We start from the raw sequence: 26,370 nt of genomic DNA on the forward strand, positions 1-26,370 counted from the left end.
AATAGACCATCATAACCTTTCTCTACTCAATAATGGCAAACATACGTACTTTCACTTTTCTATTCGTACAACTTCAGCAGTAGATCTAACTATATGTACACCTTCCCTTCTACCGGAACTAAAGTGGCAAGTAATAGAAAACCCATACAGCAGTGACCACTACCCAGTAATCACCATACTGACCAGAAACCCTCCTTGCCATCCCAACAGACCACCCCGCTGGAAAATAGAAAAAGGTAACTGGGAAAAATTTAGAGAGCTGGCAATATTTGATCCACAAATCATCCAAGAAACATCGGTCGATGAAGCTCTGAAGCATGTCACAGATACCTTAATACAAGCAGCCGAACAAACAATACCCACAACCTCGACTCGTTTTCCGTTGCACCCAAAATCCTGGTGGGACGAAGATTGCATGAAAACAAGAAGACAACAAAACAAAGCTTGGAATAAGTTCCGGAGATATCCTACAACGGATAATCTGATAAAATTTAAACAAGCACGAGCACTAGTTAGGTATACACGGAAACAAACCAGAAAAACTTCCTGGATCCAGTTTACTTCCTCGATAAACAGAACAACAAACACAAAAATAATATGGAATAAAATAGGAAAAATGAATGGGAAGTATAAAAACCACCCATCATTAGTATTACACTGGAATGGAGAAAGCATTACAGAACCATCAGTGGTAGCTAATATACTAGGAGAAACGTTTGCTAAAGTATCGTCCAAACAATCCCACACTAAAGAATTTTTGACCTATAAGGAGAAAATTGGAAAACAAAACCAGAATTAATTTTAATACCAAAAGGATTGAACCCTATAACCAACCAATTACAATACATGAATTGCGCCAAGCAATATCACAAACAAAACCAAGTGCAGTTGGACCAGACAATATACACTATGATATGCTTAAACACCTAAAGCACAAAGAGGTAGAAAACCTCCTTCAACTGTACAACCGCAGTTTTCTAGAGAACCAATATCCTGAAGCGTGTCATCATGCAATAGTATTAGCTTTCCAAAAACCCAATAAAGATCAGAAGGACCCAAACAACTATCGGCCGATAGCCCTCACTAGCTGCTTAAGCAAAGTGCTAGAGAAGATAATCGACAAAAGATTAGTCTGGTATTTTGAGACAACTAACTGGTTCATCAGTATGCAGTGTGGGTTTAGACGTAATCGATCCCCATTAGATCACCTTGTACGTAGAAGCAGATGCATCTCTTATATCTGTAAAAAATACAGCAACCACAAAGCATATGGTTGCTGTATTTTTTGATATAGAAAAGGCATATGACACAGTATGGAGACGTGGTATATTACAAGATATCCACGATGCAGAACTCAGAGGACATTTACCACTATTCATGAAAAATAGAAAATTTCAAGTTAGAGTACAAACACAATGTCAAAATCATATAAGCAAGGAGTTCCCAAGGCTCTGTCCTCAGTGCCATACTATTCTCCATAAAAATAAATACATCACAAAACAACCACCACCCACAGTGTCATATGCACTATATGTAGATGACTTCAGTATTTCATATCAAACACAGAACAATAGAAAGACAACTACAATGCGCAATTAACAACATCAGTCATTGGGTCCAGAAAAACGGGTTTAGAATATCAAAACAAAAAACAGTCTGCGTACATTTCTGTAGAAAACGAAATTTGCACCCTGAACCTGAACTAACATTGCAAGGTAACATAATACCAGTTAAACAAACTGTAAAATTTCTTGGACTCATTCTAGACAACAAGTTGACCTTTGTAGAACTTATAAAACAACTACGAATAAAATGTATGAAACAACTTAATATTCTTAAAGTCTTAACAACAGCATCTTGGGGGCAGACCGTTATACCCTGCTCAATCTGTACAAAGCACCAATAAGGTCAAAAATAGATTATAGATCACCGGTTTATGCATCAGCAAAAAAGAGCGTCCTCAAATGGCTAGATCCAATTCAACATAGTGCTATACGAATAGCAACAGGAGCGTTCCGCACATCCCCTACATAGTCTAATGAATCACCACTGTTCCTGAAGAGACTGATTTGGTAGTTGTTGGCGTATCGGCTTCTGTGGCCATATTGCACCTCCCAAGGTTTTTGCAGTACTTTGATCCAAGCCCGAGGCGAGAATCAAACCCGCGACTTTTGGGTTGCCGGGCAGGTACTTTACCCACTCGGCTAGCCCGGTCGGCCTCCTCAAGAGACAACAGTTGGCACTGCTGTATGCTTACAGGATAAGACCCATAAGAGAACATCCGACTTGGACAACATATATAGGAACCGCAAAAGAGCAAACCAGCCTCTAGGCATCAGACTACAGGATCTACTGATAACACATGATCTCAAAATAGATAATGTTACAAACTTAGGACATATAGTTCCACCATGGATAAACCATCCCACAGCTTATGAACTCTTCGCACAAAACTAGAAAAAAATACTTTACCAGACATCAACTTTCAACAAACTGCATGCAGCACATAGAATGCAATATCCCAATCACATACCAATACATACAGACGGATCAAAATCAGAGAATCATGTAGTTCAGATAGCCCTGGAGCATTTCAGAACCACCTACCACTTGAGAACAGTAATATACTCTTAATTCATTAAGTGTAATCCAAGCCATACAAAACACAAACAATATAATCCATCGAGTACTCTGGCAAATTAAACAGATACTAACAGACTTCTCAAAGGGAAAACAGAAGATACTTTTCTGATGGATACCAGGACAAAAAGGGATAAAAGGAAATGAAGAAGCGGACAGAATTGAAAATCAACCTTCAGGAACAACCTTTCGCAGTTCCACATAAGGACTACAAGCCAATCATTCAAAATCGCTGTTTAATCCAATTGGCAAGAACTCTGACAAAAACAAGAAACTGGAAAACGAGAATAAGGAAATCAAGGAGAGAAGAAGTTGTTTTGACCAGATTGCGATAGGACATAGCATTTCATAAATGGTTATCTATTACGTGCAGAAGAATCCCCAAGATGTCAAGTATCCAATACTATATAATACCACAGAAATATTTAACCTTCTTATATTCGAACAAGATTTATATACAGAGAACATTGTATAACAAATGAACTGGAGAACTATGATCTCCGTTGTCTGTGTCAATAAACACCAAAACAACATCCTTAATCTGCAAAGGATATTTAAAAGAGAATTTGGATGATTTTAATATAGTTGTCTTCGGTCCATTTCTCAATAGTTTTTTTTTGGAGACTTTAAGTCTAATTTCTTTTGATCCTTTACAGCTAAGGAAGCCGGTTAAACTAGAAGGAATATGTAGGAAACAAACATCCCTATTTAGATGCTGCCAAAAGGCATTTGTAGCTTATGTAATTACGCTAATTAACTCAACTGATAGGTGGTAAGCAAGCTCTCTGGATAATAAGGTATATTATGTGGATGTTGTACATTCATTCGCCCTGTGACGCATCATTGTCCATTAATGTATATAATAGATAATGATTTCATTGTGCAAATTACATTGACGTAATTATTGGTAGTGGAGCTACCATAACACACCCAAAAGGGTTCTCTCTCTCTCTCTCTCTTGGGGTTACTCTTCCCGTGTACAACTGTTGTATTCTATCACAGGTACGATGAATGGGTTGGAAATTGTCTTCCACTAGCGATGTTAGTACATCCATTATTTCTGCGTGTCTGCAGCTAGAGTGGGCTGCACACAAAGATAGAAGTAATACTAATCACCTCATTTCTGTGCCCAGACTACTGCCTATTTTGTGAGGTTATTTTTAATTCTTAGAAGAGAATTAATGGCAGTGAAAAAAACCCAGCGACTGTTTCAATCGGCTGATTCAAGATGAACAGTTTCTTAATGTGATATAAAGACATCCTTTCAAATTAGGGAAAAGCCCGTACTGTAGAAATTGTCCTCTAGACTCGTTCAAGGTAAAGCAGGTGCGGACAAACACTACCATATGTGCATCGTGGCAGGTCGTAAATATAGCGAACAGCAGGAGGTAATAAAGTTGGATGGAAGTCACGTGGAAGTCTCTTCTGAATGACACGATGTGATCATATCTGTGTGTATGTGCCAAGTAACTGGATGATAGCACAAGTTTGTCACTCAGATCTGTGCTTGTTCGGCAACAGATGCAATTTTAATGAACCTTCCGAAATGCGCTTAAATTTAACCATTTAAATTCTTTAGAGATTCAATTTAAATCACTTAAGGCCCCAACGTTTTGGACGATACGCCCATACATCTTACGAGGACGGTTTCTAAAATTAAATCGGTTTTAAATATAATTTAAATCATGCAGATAATACTGTGAAGTATTCTGCGTGTTGAATAATATTTTTGTTATCATAATGATACTTATAATTTATGAGACTCTTAAATGAAGTTAGCGCAAGAATAAAAATGAATTATCATTTAAGAAATCTTTGTCCGAATAGATGGGTGTGTTGGCACGTGCAAGAGCATCACAAAAAAACGTTTAAGAGTCGATCTAGAAAAATTTGTCGGGTCCTGCGCCAATGGGTGCCTATTTAATAATCAATGAAAGCGCAATAATTTCGAGATTGATCTTAAGGTAGTGGCATACATTCATTACAAATAAACAGGAATATAGTATGCCAGTTCGAGTTAGTTGTTTGAAGACCTTTCGGCAGCTCGTCGATCAATTTTGTGATATTACACTAATTCGTATGGTATGTTTATATGGCTCAATATAACATTATGTTTGTTCCTGGACTGATTTGCTTTATGGGCTTGCTAAAAACTGTTTCTTCTTCTTCCTGAGATTGGCCATCTACTGAAGATTTGAAGAGGCCTTTAAGAATTTCTCTAGTCTCACACGATTTCAAAGCAGATCAATCTCTCCAAACGAGTGGCTAACTCATTGTCTTGGAGAAATCCAACTTGCAAAGAGTACCATTTAATATTATAAATGTATCCAAACTACTTATACAACACCAGGTAGAAGTTTATTCCAGCAGTCAGTTACTCTTTGACTGAAAGCAAATTTTCCTACATATATCCTCAAACTTCATTCTCCAATTTTGTCTCCTCGTGTGACTCGTCCAAGAAAGAATGAAGATATCAACATAATTTAGTTTATTCAATCCATTTAAAGTCTTAAATACTTCAAATCAGGGTTCCTCGCATGTGCCGGGTATCGAGATGCTGCAGTTTACAGAATTCAGACGTAGGACCGCCAGTCTTATGTCCCTGACTAATCTTTAAACTTCCAAGAGATCGTCCTTAAAATGTGGCTTCCAAATTTGTATGGGATAATCGTCTGTTTGTCCTCGATATTCTGTTTTCAGGACGAAAAAAACAGAGTTTCCGGGAGAAAAACCATGGTACCATCGCCTGAGACCTACTAGCGCAGCCACGTTGTGAAAATGGGCCATAAAAATCCTCCCGTCATCGATGGAATTCGAACTCAGGTTTTTTCCACCCAATGTGGGGAGGACGACGATCCTACCAGCTGTGCTACCTACGAGGGCTTGTTAGTTATCCTGGGATTACACTGTTTTAACTCCAAGTAAAGCCAGATGGTAATTCCAATAGTTTAAATTTTGACCATAATTAGAAAGAAAATTGGTATAATATGCTTCTTGTGAATACAAGTATCCGAAAAGTTAAGCGAATCACATCAGTTCTCTAAGATTTGTTACAGATGGCAATGTTGGTTGAAATAAGGGCATAAAATGATTAGTCGACTACTTTAATTGTAAGTAGTCGCAATTTTTAACTGAACTGATTAAAACCTACACCCAATATGCCATTAGCGAGTTATTTAGAGGCCTGCAGTGGCACGCAATACAAATTTACTTAGCACGAGATTTTTTTAATGGCACTTCATATCATGAAAGCTCTTCTTCATCTTCCGGTGTAAGCGAACAGTATGAATAGAAGGAACCTTGAACTCGGCTAGGAAGGCAACTGAAAGAAGTCTAGAAAAAATCAATTTCTCCTGTCTCAGCAGTCAGGAATAATTTTTCCGTGAACGCGAAAAAATTCTTAAAAGATGACAAATTATTGTACAAAGTACAGATTCGCAAACACTTCAGCAGTCAAGAAAAAAGATCGCGTGTTTGAGTTTCCTTACCCATTTCAAGAATATTTTACAGAAAACCCTAGAAATAAAGAATGGAGATTTAGGGGACAGATAATGAAGACTGTCAAAATGCGCCGCTACATCTTTCAGAATGAATACCAAACTGTGCGATGCACATTTATATTGTATATTATTGGTCGGTTAGTTGTTTAGAATTTGCGCTTTAAGTTGTTGTGCAATAACCATTATTTCCCATCAGCAACTTGGCCCATATTGCACTGTGCGTGCCTGTAAATTGCGTGTGTTCTGTGGCCGGTTTGCTTTACGAAAAATCCTGGTGAAAAAACCATGCTATCCTTGCCTGAGACCGACTAACTCAACCACGTTGTGAAAAGAACCAATAAAAATTTTTGGACAGGATTCGAACTCAAAGTCTTTTCCATCCAGTGTAGGGAGGATGGCGATTATACCAACTGTGCTACTAACGATGGCTCTGAAACAATGAAAATTTATCATCAAGTAGTCATCTATAATATTGCACATTTTTTATTAATTGATGCATCTGATCGAAAAATTATTTTGGAGTTGTTTATTTCGAGATCAATTTCCAGAGTAGATATTACAACTTAACAGTTTACGAATTAGTTATTGGTCATTGAAATAAACAAAACAAATAATAGATAGAAAAGTAGGTAGGCAGCCAAGCGAGGACTAAAATATATATAAGGCGTTTCTAAATTAAATTTAAAAAGTTGGCGACTGCTGAACATGGTGGAAAGACCTTAGAATCTTGCATTAATATAGCTATTTAAGTTCGCTCTTCCTTGTACCTGAGAGCATACCTATTAAAACAGTAGCACAGTTGGTATAATCACCGTCCTTCCCATACCGGGTGGAAAAGACTTGAGTCCGAATCCCTCCAGTGATGCGGAGAATTTTTATGGGTATTTTTCACAATGTGGTTGAGTTAGTCTGTTTCAGGCAAGAGTAACATGATTTTTTCTCCCGAAAACTCTGGTTTATCGTCCAGAAAACCAACCACAGAACGCACGCAATTTACAGACATATTATGGAGATATATAGGCCAAGTTGCTGATGTGTCTAAAACCCTGCTACAACCAAGCAAGCATTTCCGGACACATGGAATTGTTAATTTACTTTGGTTAATAATTTAATTAAAAATACAGACGGATACTGTTGTGTTATATAAATGACAAATATTTTGGTTCTACTTTTGTTTTTATATTTGTACTTCTGTGTTTGTTCTTCAGGCACCAGTGTCGATGAAAGATGAGTCAATCACGCATTTCTGAAACAGGTTTGGACAACTTGGTGGCAGATTATTATTGCTGTTATACACGCTACAGCATTGAATGTGATTGGGAGAAACTATCGAGAGAGAGAGAGAGATTTTAATAATATTTAAAAACCCTGCCATTTCTGGCATGGCTTTTAAGTGTCATTCCTGGCATTTGTATTAGTTGGCAGTCGCTGATAGACTCTGGACACGGTGGTTCACAGGAGAACGAGATACACGCAACCAGACATATTACCAACAGCTGTATCGGTAGTCATGACAACAAGAACACTTGTAAGGGAGACCTAGTAGGCCCTTTAAGTTGATTCACTGTCCCGTAACTGATGTTAGGCGGTTGTTTATGTTATCGGTCTCTGCGAACAGCACGTAATCAAACAACAGTTCATCGATCATTGATGAAGTGGTTCAAGGTTGGCTGTCTCAAGCTGATCTACGCCACTCTTACTTTTTCGATGACGTCCATGACCGGCGTTGTCTCTGCACGCATTAAAACGTTTTGCATCAGCCAGATGTGTCCGAACGCATAAAAAAAGGAAGTCCCAGAAGTCTGCCAAGTGGCCAGATGGCACGAGCAAATTACGCGTAGCATGTACTCACAGCACGCGTTACTCATCCATTTGCGTCTAATCTATTGGTGTTTAACTAATCATAATCGAATGATTAGTAATCGCTAGATTTCTGTAATTGAGGGAAATAATTAGATGATACCTTTCGAATGAAATAATGGACGATTTTCCATAATCGAATGCATCCTGGATTATGCCCATCACTGTCTTGGGGTGAATCCCACCTAGGACAAATAATTTCATCATAAGTAGTTTGTATCTTAAGAAAATGAGATTAAAAGCGACCAGACTGTTCCCAACATCACATCAATTGCAAATGGATGTTGAGTTGGGTCTGAGTAGCGTAAGATGATCTTCTGACACCACTAGTCTGACCTCAATATCAATTAGTTGTGTGGTATAAATGATAAAACTCTCTTCAGACTATTTAAATGGGCAAGCAACTGTGATTTCTTCGTTACGAGTGACTTTAGATTAAGAATCGTAAACCAGCAACACACAGAATGGAATTAGATTTATTATTAGCAGCAGCATTTCTAATTATTATTACTGTTAGTAGTGTTAGTGCTCACAAATGATAAAAAAAGCAAGATTATACACCATCAGCAAAAAAAATCCCATTTCACCTATCGATCCATTCCAATAGTTTGTTTAGTTCTTGCATGAATTTATTCAAACTATCCAATTCTATAACAATGGATGGACTCTGTTCCAGCATTCAAACTACTCGTTGGCTGAAGGAAAACTTTCCACATCTGATTAAAGAGGCCTATGCGCTCTGGATTAATTATTACGTTGCACAGAGCGAAATGGAGACAGAATAAATAATGACAAGTTTAATATTAATTGGAAAAACACACGCATATTAAATTAGATACATACAAAAGCTTTCGGTTAGTTTGTAACCTTCATCGGTCAAACTGACAGTTAAGAGTGTGGAACATGAGGGCGTGTATTCCCACTTCAACCATCCTTTCTCAATTTGAATTTATGCTCTCCATGTGCATACTCTGAGCAAGAATTCCATCAGAACTTGCTCAAGCCATTCAGAGCTTTAACCACCTCAATCAGATCTTCACAAGCTACAGTTTGCAGACTGAAGTCTTCTTGGTAAACGCACCCTTTCGCTCCTCTCACCAATCTCGTTGCCTTTCTCCGTTCCCCTCTCCAGCAGAATCTATGTGCTCTCTAAAGTAAGTCTCCAGGTATTCAGTACTTAAATTGTGGCCTGTCCATTTCCTTCTACATTGTGATAATCGCTTGCTTATCTTTGCTAGCAAAATTCCCGTACATCATTGACGAAATCCAATGAGCTGGCCTCGCAGCCTGTGTGCACTGTTCAGCGAACTTTGTATCTGACTGCACATTCATCTCCAGGTCCTTTTCATTTTCCACTACCTTGAGTATAGTACCACGGTTGGTATGTTACTCTGGGATAATTGCTATCCATATGCAGTATCTTGCATTTATTAATATTAAACTTAAATTGCTATGTCTCATTCCATTTGATCAGACAAGACAGCCTCTTAACAAATCCATGCTGTGATTAGTATAATTGCATTCCTGTTCAGATGGTCCTACATTACTTCTTTAATCAGTGACCCCATTATTTTCCTTGGAATAGACGTTAAGCTAACCTGTCTGAAATTACTCATGTTTCCTTTTGATTCCCCTTTATGAATTGAGTATATATTCTCACATTTCCGGCCCATAAGGACATCATCCCCTTAATCCAAAGATACTCTCATAATTATGGCTAAGGGTTTGTTTACCTCCTTTGCTGCCTCACTTAAAAATATTGGATAGATCCCATCCAAGAGCCTACTATGCTTAGCTTCAACGGTTTCTCTTCCACTTCCCCCCTCCTCTATTACAAATTCATTTATCTGTTAGAGTTTGGTGAACTTCTGGCATCCACTTCTCTAAAGAATTCAATTCTACATTGAATGTAGAAGAAAACTACCTATTCACTTTGTCAGCAACCTGAGCAGGATCAACAACAGTTAAACCATCGATATAAAGTGAGTCAATATGATTCATCCCCTACTTTCTAGAGTTTACATAATGAGCAAAGAAGTCTTTGAATTCCTTGCCAAATATTTCACATAATCTGCCTTGGCGTGCAATCTCCTTTGTGACTTGACTGCAGACCAATTTATATCTATCATAGGCTTCTGTATTATGCACCCCAACCATTTTTCTTCTCTGCCACGTGTCTCATCAGTTCATCTCGCATCTACTTAAGTCTAAGCCTTCAACAGCATTTCTTAGTTGGTATGAAAAGCCTAGTAGCTTCCATTCCTATTTAGAATTTGTTTTTGGTAACATCATTAGTTGGCCCACTGTATAGAATTTAAAAACTGTCTCAGACCAATTTGTCGAACTGAGTCTTTTCCAACCAGTATGGGGAGGACGTATTTTTCAACTGTACTACTCCTCTGTGCAGTTCTTCGTCATACTCACTGGAATCATTAGGCTTATAACACACTCCTATTTTAATTTTTCCTTTCCCAGTGCTTATGTCATACCAACTGACTCAACACTGCACTGGTAACCCATGTCGACTGGAATGCACTTCCTTAGATTTTATGTTCTTCTTAACTAAGAGCATAATCCCCCCCATCGTGTCTGGCCTTTCTGTACACATTGTACTCCTCATATTAAACTTCCACGTCTCTGATAACCCAACAATATCTGACCAGCACTTCAAATTCATCAAATTTATTTACTATACTTCTAGCATTGGTGTACATGCACCTGTTCTTACTCTTACATGGACTATGTTAGTTACACTAACATAGTCCATGTATTTCCTTGTTCCATTAATGACTCACAGCAGGCCTTGAAATCCCCGGTACATCGCTTTCCGTGCTGCTGCTGCATGTTCCAACAGAAGCAGTGCAAGAATCACTTTCATCTCTGTCTGCGGCTATTTTTAATATAGTAATCTGTGTATCCCCACAAGCTAGCAGTTTTTTGAATCCTCCCTAACACTACCTCAATAGTATCAGAAAATATTGTTGCATTCTTTCTATTTACTGTATTCCATCCCTATAGAAGCACTCTCTCCTGTTAACAAGCGCAGCAGACAATGCTGATAAACCTCTACACCATGAGCCTTGCTCAATCTCTCCAGCGCCGGATTAATTTACAAGGATCCCATAATGTACGCTTTCTCTCCTTTCGCTTTTGAATTCAACCCTAACTCGCGACTTTTTCTCAGCATTCCCCTGATTTGTGAAGTAAGTCCTCGGATCTCCTGCTCTTAGTGTTATTAGTGCCAAAATGTACGATAATATCATCTTTTGTGTCCTTAAAAGATATGTGCCCTATTACGCCATCAACTTTTGTCCCTGACAGATATTCTGGTGCTATTCGTCCTATTCCTTTTGCACAATATATTCCCCGTTTCCCTAACGATACAGTAACCGACAATAACTACCCCCTGTTGGACTTGCGTATTCTGCCTTGGGGGTTGCCTGATGCGCAAGTGCAATCTCTGGTATTGAGGTGGGCAGCTGAGAGCTTGATAGACCCTCAATTTAATTCCTTCGAGGGCATCCATCCCGTTCTTTAAGCTCTCATAAACGCCTATCAGAACGCTGAGTTGGTGCCTAATGTCCTCGCACTCTTTTCATCGAACATACGCGATGACATCCCTCTTGGCTGTATCATGTCCAATTCAAGACAGTTCTGCAAACATCAAAGAAGTAATACATTTCGTAAGGCCGTGATTCGGAGTATAGCATTCTCCCTGTTTCCCCCCCCCCGAACCACAGCACTCCTGCTACTTTGCGTCCTTTGCTTTGAGTCCAGGTAAGGTGTCTAATGGTTCTGGGTTTTCTCCCATCTTCGCGGGTGTACATTGAATCGGGCCAGAGATTTGAAGGTGTGTGGGATCATGTGCAGTATATTGTGCTACGCCCTTTGTTCTTTCGGTCTATTAGCTGCCAAGCCCCTAGTAGAACCCGACGTTAACACACCGTGTTACGGAAAGGCTGACCGGGTGTACCACAGATGCAATATTACTCTGGCGGGTCCTGTCACCTACTTTCCTGGAATTTCAGTGGCTAGGAACAGATTTGAGAATGAGAAGATCGCTGTTTCTTCAGCAACGGTTGTAAGTTTAACAGTCTGCGCGGGTAGCACAGTGGTATCGTCACCGTCCTCCCCACACCGGCTTGAAAAAAGGCCCCGGTTCGAATCCCGTCGATGGCGTGAGGAACTTTAATAGGCTCTTTTCACTCCGTGGCTGAGTTAGTCGGTCTCAGGCGTAGATAGCAAGGTTTTTTACCCCAGAAACTGGGGTTTTTCGTCCAGCAAAACAGGCAAATCTACCAGAGAACACACACAATTTACAGACAGAAAACACATGGGTAGATGTAATCAATTACGGGTGACCCTAATAAATAATTTGATTTTTTTTTTTTTTTTGTAATTTTAACAGAGCGTAGGGTTGTTCGCTGAAAACTTGTTCTAGGGCCTAATAGGTCGGGCAATAATTTTGATGTATTTAGATTTACACCTGTTTTTTTTTTTTTTTTTTTTTTTTGGTAGTTGTTGGCGCATCGGCTTCTGTGGCCATAGTGCACCTCCCAAGGTTTTTGCAGTACTTTGATCCAAGCCCGAGGCGGGATTCGAACCCGCGACCTTTGGGTTGCCAGGTAGGCACTTTACCCACCTGGCTAGCCCGGTCGGCAGATTTACACCTGTGGGGAATGGGAAAAAAAAAAAAAACGTTGTGTAAAAGAAAGTAAGGGTGGATGGCCCCTGAAAACAGTGTGGCATGCCAATACCTCACCCGAGGGAATAGTAGGGTGGCGAGGGGACGAAAAACAACCCCCCACAAAAACGACGTTGTGTAAGAGAAAAGTAAGGGGGAAGCAGAAGACTGGGGGGTAGGAAATAGAAGGAAAAGGCCGACAGGGAAGATGGGCCCTGCAAACATTGTGGCATGCCCAATGCCTCACCAGAGGGAAGAGTTGAGTGGCCGTATGGAAAACCAACCCCGCAAAAAAAAAAAAAAAGATACCACGCAAGTGCAGGGTAGGTACGGGCAGTCAGTAGGAGCCGACAACTTGGTGGAAATCAGAGTGGAGGCTCCAGCGGCGTGAGTGCTGTGGTGGATAGGTCATGTTTGGGAAGGTCTACTCCAGGTGTTGTCAATGGGACTCCATTCGGTGACTTTGTCGCATCCAGATTGAAGGGATAGGATTGGTCAAGTCTAGGGACCGATGTTAGGTTTCTTGTTGATGAGAGATGTCACGTCCAGTGGAGAGAAGTTGGTCCAGAGTCAATGATGAGGAATTTGTCAAGATATGTGAGAACCCTGTCATTGATTGCATCACTTGTGTTAGCATTAGTAGAGGCATTTGATGCAAGAAAGCAAGCTTCTGCATCATCAGCCAAAAAAAAAAAAAAAAAAAAAAAAAAAACACTTCCATTTCACCCTCCGTTCGTTCCAAATACCAGTCCAGCTCAGCCTTAAATTTATTTAGGCTATCAACTTCCAAAACAAAGGATGGAAGTCTGTTCCACTATCCAACTACCCGCTGGCTAAAGGCAAACTTACGCACATCTGTCTTTCCTTAATTTGAATTTATGCCCTCTCAGGTGATTTTTCTGAGCTAGAGGAAGAATCCCATCAGCATTGAGCATGCTTAAACCATTCAAGGCTTTATACACCTCTATCAGATCACCTCGCTGGTGTTTAGTCTCCAGACACTGTAATTTGCAAAACTTAAGCCTTTCTTCGTAAGAGCACCCCTTCGTTCCATTCACTAATCTTGTTGCCCTTCTCTGTACTCGTTCCAGCAACTCTACATCCTTTTTGAAATGAGGCCTCCAGACCTGTATACAGTACTTTAGGTGTGGCCTGACCATCGCCTTATACAAGGGAATAATAACCTCCTTATCCCTGCTGGAAAAATTCCTGTATATCATTGACAATACTCCATGAGCTACTCTTGCAGCCCGTCTGCACTGCTCAGAGAACTTCATATCTGCCTGCACAACCACCCCCAAGTCCCTTTCATTCTCTACCACTGTCAGTGTTGTACCACAGAGTTGATACGTTGCTCTGGGGTTGCTGTTTCCCATGTGTAGTACTTTACATTTGTCAATGTTAAACTTCATTTGCCACCTCTCAGCCCATCTGCTCAACCTTTCCAGATCCTGTTGCAGCAGCATAGTGTCAGTAGTGTCCTTGACAACCCTGCCAACCTTTGTATCGTCTGCAAACTTGGACATTAAGCCCGATATACCATCATCAATATCATTTATAAATACAGAAAACAATAATGGACCCAATACTGAACCCTGAGGGACTCCACTAATAACATTAGTCCACGATGAGCAGCGTCCACTGATTACCATTCTCTGTCTTCTCCCCCTCAACCATCCCTTTATCCATAGCAGCAATTTGCCTCCAATGCCACACTGCTCCAATTTGTGCAGCAGTCTTCGATGTGCAACAGTATCAAAAGCCTTTGTAAGATCCAAGTATATAATATCAAAGTTATTCCCTGCATCCAGTTCTTTTGTGACTACATCATAGTATCCAATCAAATTGGTCAGGCAAGACTTCCCCTTAACAAAACCATGCTGTGTCTGAGCTATAACTGAAGTCTTGTCTAAATGATCCTGCAGTGCTTCTTTAACCAGTGCCTCCATTAATTTACCTGGAACAGGAGTTAAACTCACAGGTCTATAATTACTTGTGTCAGCCTTTGATCCTCCTTTGTGAATTGGGGTCACATTTGCACATCTCCAGTCTATGGGTACCTCCCCTGAATCCAAAGAAGCTCTCATAATTATGGCTAGGCGTTTGCTTTCTTCCTTTGCTGCCTCCTTTAATATAACTGGATAGGCGACTCCGTAGCCAGGTGGGAAGGAGCGGGAGTGCAGTAGCACACGCTTCTTGATTAGACCGGGGTTCGAGCCCGTCACCACCAAATACGGAGGATGCGGAAAGGTCAGGGAATTACCACCGCATATCCCGGAGCAATATGGCCTTAGTTGCTAATGCTCCTAAAAAAACCAAACAACAATAACTGGATAGATCCCATCCACCCCAGGTGCCTTTCTTGTGTTTATCTTCAACAGTTTCTCCTCCACTTTACTCCCAATTATTTCAAGATTCTGTAGTTTACTGCCCGAGTTTAACTCACCTCTGGCATTCCTTCCCCTCCTGAATAACTCCTCATGTGAGAATGTAGATGCAAAATATTCATTTAGTTTGTTAGCCACCTGAGCAGGATCATCAATAGCTGAACCATTGATATCAAGTGGAACAATCTGATTCATCCCCTTCCTTCTAGAGTTTACATAGGTAAAGAACTCTTTTTTGTTTTTCTTTGCGTCCCTTGCCAAAGATTTCTCGTAATTTGCCTTTTCCTGCCTGGCTATCCGCCTTGATTACAGACCAGCTTATATCTATCATAGGCTTCTGTGTCACGTGTTAATTTGTAAGTATCCCATGCATGTTTCTTCTCTGCCATATGCCTCATCAGTTCATCTGACATCCATTTAGGCCTAAACCTTGAACAATATTTCTTAGTTGGTATGTAAAGCTTAGTAGCTTCCAAGATAAGTTCTTTGAATGCTTCCCATTTTGCATTTGCTGTTGGTAACATCATCAGTTGGTCCCACTGTATAGAATTTAAATACTGTCTCAGTCCATCGTAGTCGCCTTTACGAAAGCAATAACCCTTCCCTTTACCCCTAATGGTAGTTACCTCTTTGAGTAAATCCCATTTCAGCACACTGTGATCACTGCCACCTAGTGGTTCATTTATCTGCAGATTCTTAATGCATGAAGAATCACTGCTGATAATCAAATCAAGAGTATTCCTCCCTCTAGTTGCCTCCCGAACATGCTGATGCAGAAAACAATCATCCAATAAATCCACAAAAGCCTTGCTAGTGTGTGAGTGACCAGCCACCAAGTTCCAGTCAATATCTGGGAAATTAAAATCCCCCATAATAAGACTCTCTGATTTACTGGCCCACTCTATTTCCCTGTACAGTTTCTTATTATACTCATCAGAATCATTAGGCCTATAGCACACTCCTACTCTCAATGTGTTGTCCAAATCAAGTGGGGAGACCAGTTGACTACTCGAAATGTGAGGGGTCAAGTTGGGTTCTGTACTCCAAATGGTTTGTTCGTCAATTCTTGTGTAAGTTTGGTCCAAGGCGTTAGCATCCGAGGCTCAGCGATGCGCAGCAACAGTTTGCAACCATGGCTGTTTGACCTATTGATTCGGATACTATGGTGGTGGGTAGCGCTTTCTGCCTGGTGAATAGGTCCATTGTAAATTGGGTGAGGGCTCGGTAAGTTTCGTCATTCTGTAGGGTCAGATGTTCTTGGTTTTGGTAGCTTTGAGTTGCAGGTCTGAGGACTAGGACTCAAAGCAAAGGGTTTACACTATACCGTTACCCAAGTAAAATTATAATAGATAATAAAATTGTCTATTAAATGCCAACTTACCTGATTCAAACTTTCGAGATACCTATTTTAATACGCTAAAAACCCAGAACTCGCGCTACAGTAAAAGTTACAAGATATGATATTCTGATATTCGCGCAAAATTACCGATACAATGGTTCTACATATATTAAGTAGTAACTTAAAAAATCTCTAGTAAATTTAAAAATAAACTATCGCATATGACTATGAAGCTAATTTATAGAATAAGATTTAATATGCTAATTTGGTCAATAAAAGGACAGAATTTTTTAAAACCAATCCGTTCGCAAGAGCCCAAAATTCTTCGACTTCAAATTTCGCAATTTTGAACCAATCCCCAGCATGTCAGTAGACAGAAGGGGAACCCAGCTGTCCTACATGCAATTCTCACCAAGACCGAGTTAGTATTAAGGAATGGTAATGACCACAATGTCATAAAAGACGTAGTGTCAAAATAAAAATGGTTGTTAAAGGAATGGGCGAGGATTTTAAGAATTTGTGGATATAGCTGTTATTGCACACGGTTTGCCTAATTAGTCAGTCAAGCGAGGATTGCACAGCTTCTTCCGATAACTCGGATTTGGCAGAAAATCAAGAAGGTAGACAATGTATTACTGCGATGACTACTTGTCTGTTTTAGTGATTAAATCTAAAAGAAACAAACTGCATGGATCTGGATATATAGGAGATGGACAAAATAATGGAAACACCTGTGATAAGAGTTACAGATATGCGCTAGTATGGTGTTGGGCCACCCTTTGCTTTTAAAACAGCTTGTATGCTACATGGAATGGATTCAAGCAAATCTTGAACAGTCTTAAGAGGAAGAATGGACTACTATTCTTCATGTAGGAACTTTTCAAGCTCTTTGAGCGACGAAGATGGAGGAAATCTGCTTCTTCCTTTCTTCTCCAAATATATCTACAGTTGCTCAATAACGTAACGAGTCTCATAATTGTGCAAGCCATGGAAGTTGCATGCTCTTCAAACCAAGATTAGAGAATAATCATCTTGAAACATGGTATTGTTTGTGGAAAAGGATGTTTGCAACATGGGATGAACCTAGTTACCCAGAATAACAAGGTGATCAATGGCAGTAATTCGCCCGTTCAGGGTGATGATAGGCCCTAAATGATACCAAGATATTGTGGTCCAAACCATTGTTGATCGTCCTCCATGTTTTATGATTGACACGAGACAATCAGGATGATGCTCTTCCTTTGGCATTTACTAAACGTAAACTCTCCTTGAGGTTTTGTTTTTCCATACTTGGTGAATGAATTCATACTGTTGATAGTTTCTTTGGATACTTTAATCAAATCAGCAGTTGTGGTCATCGATGCCCCTGCTAAATGTGCATCAACAATTTGGAATTCAGACAGCTTGGTTATTTTATTTATGTACCCTTTTAAATCATACATCATGCAGTTATTACAACAACTACTAATTTTATTCATGAACCACTCATGCTCTTAATAATTCAAACTGTTCGTTTTGTAGAATAAATTCCGATTCTAAGAACTATTTAAAAAGAACATTAACAGTTGTTCCACCTCCATAAATCAGGATAAACAACAAGCAGTCCTTCTCTTCTCTTTATTCCATTCTTATCTTAATTGAACTTCTTGAATTTCCTTTTGGTGTCTTAATTGCTATTCAGAAAATAAATTTTAAGCAGCCAATTTTCTCTCTTTATATACGCATACTAGTTTACAAAAAAACTGTTGTTTATCTCAAGTTCTTGTTTCCGTGGTAACGGCGATTTTATTTTATATCGGTGCCTACTTTTAACTGCTAATGGCTACTTCTTGTCATTCCGAGTACCTCTCAAGTTAGGCTAATCATCTTGAAAGGAAGAAATCGATAAGAGGAACACGTGTAAGATTGTTGACGAAGACTTAACATAGTTATGTAGCTTTGCATTAATGGATGTTGGTTCTGTACTCTGTTGCAAGAGTTGCTCCTCATCATGAACTCCAGGAATGTTGTTTAGACATCAGAAGAATTAATTAACATTGATATATATATTACGATAGACAGTCTGTTCTGTTGAAAAGAGTTTAACTTTTAAAACTACGTATTTGGCAATTTTTCTTATAAAGATGGAGGTTTGTTATTAATCTTGAGGCTCGAGCTCCCTGGAGGGATACAGATAGTGTAATGTGAGTCTGTTTACTGACTCACGTTAAACTATCTGAATCTTTAAAGTGGTTCAGCGTACTATTGCGCTAAATGCAATCAATGACGCAAGGAACTTATCAATCTGTGGAGGAGTTAGTCGGTCTCAGGAGAGGATTGCATGGTTTTTCGCCCCCAGCGAAACAGGCAAACCAATGAGATAACACACGCAGTTTATGGACATTATACACATGGGCCTAGCCGAATGGTCAGGAGCGGGAGTGCAGTAGCACACGCTCTTTCAGTAGACCTGGGGTTCACTCCCGGAAACTCGGGTTTTGCAGCCTCGATTTAAAAGAACTTTTGTCCAATCCAAGACCTATCCAATGTCATTCCAATCCCTGCACTAACTAAATCTCGCCACAAACGATTATTGCTTGAGTGGACCCATGAAAGAAACATTTTGGAACTCCTCTTCATACTGATCACAAGATGCGATTTTAAAAAACCAACATAAGACATTTGAATCTTTGACGAACACATAGCAAAAAAATGTTCTCATTTTATTTATTCCTGCGCAGTTTGACAGTTTTATTGTACAAAATATTATAGAAATTTCTGTGAAATCAAAAAAAGTTAACGGAAATATTTTGTTTCTGACGATTTTCTGGAATGATAGACTAGATTTTTCATACTCAGGTTTCTCGAGGTCTGCATCTGCACCAAGAGAATGCCTGAGAAAAAAACTGTAAATTATAGACTAGTTCACATCTCGATACCCTCTTATTTTGGCAATCTAGCCGTAAATAAACAACCCACGAAAAAAAGGCAATATGGTACCAGCAGAGGAGAGGAGAACACGTAAAAGATTGGTGGGACGTAGAAATAATGATGGCATATTTTCAGCTGCCAATTTACTCCCGTTACTCCATCCTCATTATATTCAGTTCGACAGCTGAGCACTCCCATTCCTTCTCTTCTTATTAGTTGAGCTTTGCCTCGGTTCTCTCATTCCGCACTTAATGTTCTTTGGGAATTCTTTCTAAATAAGTCTCCTTATTTACAGAAAAGATGTAATTTAGCTAAGGAACTTGCAGTTCTAATGGATATGATTTTTTTATTCCAATTTTCATGTTGAATGAAGCACGAGTGAATGTATTTAGAAGTAGTACAATAATGAATGGATGGTTGAACAGTTTAATGGGGTATTTTGGCCATTTTTTTATTGTACAAAGGTCTTTCAAATACTTAAAATTCGATATAGAAAGTCCATTCTTTAACCGGTTTCTTCATTCAATCGGGAACATCAAATTAATGAGACCATAAAGGGTGAAGATACCGTTTAGATTTCTCCTCAAAGAGATCACCACCTGGTTTTGTTTTATAGATTTCCCCTTTATCTAATGCGGTGTTTTCCAACCTTTTTCGAGTCGCGACCCTCTTTTATAATAGCCAAGTAACCCGCGACTCCCACCACATTTGCATAAAAAGGGCATTTTTAATAGGGTACAGAAAACACATTAAAAATAGATTTTTCAGAATATAATTCTAACCTAATTGAAATTGGATAATGTGTGTTACCTTTCCCTGAAGTTTCAGGTTCAGCTTATTTAGCTGGGCTAAAATGTCTGCTAAGTAAGTAATTCTTCTTCTAAACTTCATCATTAAAGCCAGCCACAAGGTCATGTTTCCCTTGCACTTCCAGGAACAACTTGATTTCATCTTTTAACTAAAAGACACGATTGACAACATTTCCTTTCGACAACCAGCGTACAGCAGTGTAGAAAAGAACCTCGTGAGCAGAATTCGTGTCTTTACAGAGTTCTTTAAACAGACCAGTGTTGAGGGCTCCAGATTTGATGTAATTCACAAAATTGTGAATTACATCAAATCAAGAATCAAATACCTTTTGTAGAGGAGCTGGAAGAGTCTTTCTGGCAAGAGCATATCGGCGAATCATGCAGTGAATATCCTTTTGCTTGGTGAGCAAGTTCTCTCACTTTTGTCTGAAAGCCCGACTTTGACCATAGCATAGCTGGCGCTCCATCTGTACAAACCCTACAGATGCTTTTCCACTGTAGTCCTCCAGTTTCAAAAAAGGTACTTATCTTCTCCATAATATCTTCACCTTTTGTAGTACTTTCAAGTGCACTACAAAACAGGAATTCTTCTTTGATGTCATCTGTATGAATATATTTCACGAAGGCAAGCAACTGAGAACATGAACTTACGACCGTTGATTCATGAACTTTAAAATAAAACAATGGAGAAACTTTGATTTCATTCAAAACGTCTTTCACGTCTACGGACATATTGTTATTTGACAGATATTTGTCGCATCTTTATCTCGCTGGCTTCCCTAAGAATTAACTTCACCATCTTTAACATGCAGATGTTGATGACCGTTTCTCCAATCGTGTAAGGTTTTTTTTGTTTGACAATTTCCAATGCGACTTCATATGATGCTTGTACTGCTGCTGTGCTCTGTTGTTGAAAACTTCCTGTAGGATCAAGTCTGACGTCTGAGACCAGTTTCATGGAGTCGAAAGAACTCCAAATTCTTTTAAGTCTGTTCTGAATGCTTTGTCCCTAAGTGACATTTCAGTCTCTTGGGGGTTCCTAACCTGTGGGTCGCGAACCCTAAGGGTTCGCGACCCACACGTTGGGAACCCGGGATTTAATGAGTTTACATTGGTGAATCAAACTTCCTGGTATTGCATTGTACTTCACAATGTGGGGTTGTATTTGAAATTGCAAATAAGTATTTAATTAATTGTTTTAATTATAATATTCTGACCTCGTTAATAATATTTCCCTGTTATTTCTTAAAGGTATGGTTCCTGGCAGGGATGGCAAGGATCCTGCTTATCTTAGCTTACCTTCGCCAAATCTCCAGACAGAGGTAGGTCATTTTAGTTATGAAAATTCAGAGTTTAGGTACTCTTTGATAGTTTTCATAGAAGAAAGGATATCTGGCATCCTTTCTTTACATTTTTAATGCATATTTAAGAAAGTTACGCTGCTATGTGTAAAAAATCATATCTGCTGCCCCCTATAAACAGTGAGTTTGTTCTCTAAATGAAAACAAACTCACTGTACCCGGTAGAGCACCGGTAAAAATTTTATATCAAGGTGGTTGGTGCTGCAGAAGGATAATTAAACGAATACTTTGATATTTCAACCGAAAATACGTTTGGTTATTTAATTGTACATTGAAATTTCTTACTCCATTCATCTCAAGGGAAAAGTTCTCATTTTATCTGTTCTAAGTCTTGTGAAGCATTCAATCCAAAGTGAGATTGGTTCGGAAAGTTCGTACAGGTAAACAATCTAGGAAATTGAAATAATTTTGTATTCTAACGATACTCTGAAAACAAGCCATGAAGTAAATCTAATATTCAAAATGGGAAGCATTCAAAGAACTTATCGTGGAAGCTACTAGGCTTTACATACCAACTAAGAAATATTGTTCAAGGTTTAGGCCTAAATGGTTGTCAGATGAACTAATGAGGCATATGGCAGAGAAGAAAAATGCATGGGATACATACAAATTAACGCGTGACACGGACGCCTATGATAGATACAAGTTGATCTGTAACCAAGTTACAAAGGAGGTTAGGCAGGCGAAGGCAGATTACGAGAGATCCTTGGCAAGGGATGCGAAGAAAAACAGCAAAGAGTTCTTTACTTATGTAAACTCTAGAAGGAAGGGGATGAATCAGATTGGTCCACTTGAGATCGATGGGTCAACTGTTGATGACCCTGCTCGGGTAGCTAACAAACTAAATGAATATTTTGCATCGACATTCACACATGAGGAGTTATTCAGCGAGGGGAATGCCAGAGGTGTATTCAACTCTAGCAGTAAGCTAGAGAATCTTGTAATAACTGAGAGCAAAGTGGAGGAGAAATTGTTGAAGATAAACACAAGAAAGGCACCTGGGGTGGATGGGATCTATCCAGTTATATTAAAGGAGGCAGCAAAGGAGGTAAGCAAACCCTTAGCCATAATTATGAGAGCTTCCTTGGACTCAGGGGAGGTACCCATTGACTGGAGATGTGCAAATGTGACCCCAATTCACAAAGGGGGATCAAAGGCTGACACAAGTAATTATAGACCTGTGAGTTTAACTTCTGTTCCCGGAAAATTAATGGAGGCACTGGTGAAAGAAGCACTGCAGGATCATCTAGACAAGACTTCAGTTATAGCTAGGACACAGCATGGTTTTGTTAAGGGGAAGTCTTGCCTGACCAATTTGATTGGATACTATGATGCAGTCACAAAAGAACTGGATGCAGGGAATAACTTTGATATTATATACTTGGATCTTAGAAAGGCTTTTGATACTGTTGCACATGGAAGACTGCTGCACAAATTGGAGCAGTGTGGCATTGGAGGCAAGTTGCTGCTATGGATAAAGGGGTGGTTGAGGGGGAGAAGACAGAGAGTGGTAATCAATGGACACTGCTCATCGTGGACTAATGTTATTAGTGGAGTCCCTCAGGGTTCAGTATTGGGGCCTTTATTGTTTTCTGTATTTATAAATGATATTGATGATGGTATATCAGGCTTAATGTCCAAGTTTGCAGACGATACAAAGGTTGGCAGGGTTGTCAAGGACACTACTGACACTATGCTGCTGCAACAGGATTTGGAAAGGTTGAGCAGATGGGCTTCGAGGTGGCAAATGAAGTTTAACATTGACAAATGTAAAGTACTACATATGGGAAACAGCAACCCCAGAGCAACGTATCAACTCTGTGGTACTACACTGACAGTGGTAGAGAATGAAAGGGACCTGGGGGTGGTGGTGCAGGCAGATATGAAGTTCTCTGAGCAGTGCAGACGAGCTGCAAGAGTAGCTCATGGTGTATTGTCAATGATATATAGGAATTTTTCTAGCAGGGATAAGGAGGTGATTATTCCCTTGTATAAGGCAATGGTCAGGCCACACCTAGAGTACTGTATACAGGCCTGGAGGCCTCATTTCAGGAAGGATGTAGAGCTGCTGGAACGAGTACAGAGAAGGGCAACTAGATTAGTGAATGGGACAAAGGGGTTCTCTTACGAAGAAAGGCTTAAGTTTTGCAAATTACAGTGTCTGGAAACTAGGCACCAGCGGGGTGATCTGATAGAGGTGTACAAAGCCTTGAATGGTTTGAGCATGCTCCATGCTGATGGGATTCTTCCTCTAGCTCAGAAAAATCACCTGAGAGGGCATAAATTCAAATTGAGGAAAGACAGATGTGCGGAAATTTGCCTTTAGCCAGCGGGTATTTGGTGGGTGGAACAGACTTCCATCCCTTGTCGTGGAAGTTGATAGCCTAAATAAGTTTAAGGCTCAGCTGGACAGGTATTTCGAACGAACAGAGGGGTGAAGTGGAAGTGGTTATTTTTATTTATTTATGTTACTTTTTTTTTTTTTTTTTTTTTTGGCTGATGCTGCATAAGCTTGCTTTCTTGCATCAAATGCCTCTACTAATGCTAATGCTAATACACCAACTCTTGTGTCCTATAATTCACATGAAAACAGACACCAGTATAGTTCACAGACCCTCTTTAAATGGGGCAAAGAATTAACATTCTCTTGCTACGACTGAGAACACTATACGTATCAGAATCTACGTTCCAAGTAATGTACAATTCAAGATGAGTCTTAAAAAAGCATTAGTGCATTTCTTAATTCTTGAATTAGTTCTCCTGAAACTCGGGTTTTTCATCCAGAAAAACATTCATATTGACCACAAGCAAATAATACACACGGGTAGATGAGGAAATTTTCTGGTGGCCCTAATATGATACTTTTTTATTATGTTTTCTAAATTAGTGAGGCAAAGAAGATTTTTACTAAGGAACGAACGATTGGATATTTCCAGCATATGGAGTACCACGGATTCATGTTGTTCATATCATCTACTCTAAGTAACACGCTGAGTACGGATCGCACAATAAAGAAATCCCAAATCACTTTCATAGAAGCCCGAAGTTTTACAGGAGAACCATTCTACAAGATATTACAGGTAGCACGAATTTCCGGATGGCCATCTTAACATCTTCGAATCCAAAAACAACTTATATTTTGCTGCTACAGAGTTCCGATGCCTTCCACATACACAGTATACTGTATTGTTTAAAGTCCTAATAACCTCCTAAAAGTGTGGCAGCCCTAAAAACCAAATGCTTTGTGAATGTTGGTTTAAATGTGACAAACAGTTCCTGGCAATTAACAGAATTTGTATTCGTCAATAGCTAATCTTAGGTGTCCCCTAAGATGAGCACTAGATAAACTAAAAAAAAAACAGACCAAGATCAAAAACATAACTCTGGGGAATCCTCCATATCCGACAGAGCAGAATTCCATCCTCATCCAGGTGAGGATGTAAATCCACCATTCCCAATGCTGTCTCAATAAACGAAGACGCTACTTCTTGAGGGAACCACAGGTTGACTTGGAACCCTGACAAGGTACATCGCTACGACACCTGCAGAATGTTCTACATTTTGATACACAAAAAGACACCAGGATCAATCAAACGTGGTAAACGAAAACCCGACATCAGAGCCGCTTTCGAATAAACGAACGTACCTGCATTGAAATTGCGAGTTGACGAAATAGTCAACCACGCACAAATCTCCTTAGGATAAAAGCACAAGCCGACGAACAAGACACCAATCTTTATGTCAGATCTGTTATCCACCCTATAAAATCCTAAAATAATTAATTTTTTTCTTTTAATATTAATCTGTTAAAAATACTAGACGTTCAGATAAAAATAATCAAAAGCAACTTTCATTTTTCGTTTCTTCATAATTGATTAGGGGAACCCCTAAAGAAAGTACGTCTGTGTAAATGACAGACCATTAATAAGCGGGTCAATATTGTCATAGCAACATACAGGTGCTTGTTAGCGGCAGTTTGATTTCCTAATAGTCCCTTAGTAACACACTGCTCGACAAAATTAATAGAACACGTAGAAAACGTGGTGCAACTCGTGCAGCGAGACAATTTCGTATGGTGATGGCGAGAAACTTCGGACAGCTATAAGGGACATTTATAGAGGTTGTATAAGAATTACCAAAATGGTCACATTGCAGAAGACGACAAAAGATGCTCGAAATAATGGTCACGTGGCATCAGTATTGTGTATGATTCCTCCGAGGGCTAAACAGGCCTGACAATAAACCATGCTAGAGATAAGGGTGTCTATCAGATACTGTGGCAATAAATCCCATTTTTTCACCAGCGCAGACCTTAGCTCATCAAGTGATAGAGGATTGGCTGTCGGCATGTAATGCGACGCCCAAGAAATTCGCACACACGTTCGATCGGAGTTAAGTCTGGTGATCGTATTCGCAATGGCAGTCGTTGGATATCTTCAGTTTCAAGATTTTGCTCCACCACTTGAGCTCTATGTGCAGTGGCGTTTTGTGCATGAAAAGAAAATCTGGGCCAACCGGACTCCTAATGAGTTGCACATAGGTTAGAGGATCTGTTCTCGGCACCTCTGTACAGTTATGGTATCCTCACATGAAGAGGAGTGCGCCGTTGATTATTATTCCGCACCGCACGAGAACACCAACTCCACCGTAAGTATCCCCTTTCTCTGATGTTGGAGGGATGGTACCACGTTCTTCGTTGTCTCCAGATGAAATGACTTCTAGAATTTGTTTGTAGGCTAAAATGGGACTCAGAGAACAGAACTGTACTCCATTTGTCAGGGTTCCAAGTCATGGCACCAGTTTCGATGAGCTCTACGGTGGTTTGGGGTTAATGTGATACAAACCATTGGCTTACTTGCGTAGACTCCATTTGATTTCAG

General features: G+C 39.6%; 1 protein-coding gene across 2 annotated transcripts in view; it reads left to right on the forward strand.

Annotated features, from left to right (window-relative positions):
* The window catches only part of LOC150086778 (uncharacterized), a 236,181-nt gene that overhangs the window by 48,479 nt on the left and 161,332 nt on the right, over positions 1 to 26,370 (forward strand). For both annotated transcript variants that reach the window (XM_090371572.1, XM_090371569.1), the window contains exon 2: positions 21,381 to 21,451. In XM_090371572.1, the coding sequence (XP_090227698.1) occupies positions 21,383 to 21,451 (69 nt within the window). In that variant the 5' untranslated portion in view covers positions 21,381 to 21,382. The remainder of the gene's footprint in view (positions 1 to 21,380; positions 21,452 to 26,370) is intronic.

This window comes from Mastigoproctus giganteus, chromosome 4 (assembly GCF_048544385.1).
Source record: "Mastigoproctus giganteus isolate SK-2022 chromosome 4, ASM4854438v1, whole genome shotgun sequence".
Lineage (NCBI taxonomy): Eukaryota > Metazoa > Arthropoda > Arachnida > Uropygi > Thelyphonidae > Mastigoproctus > Mastigoproctus giganteus.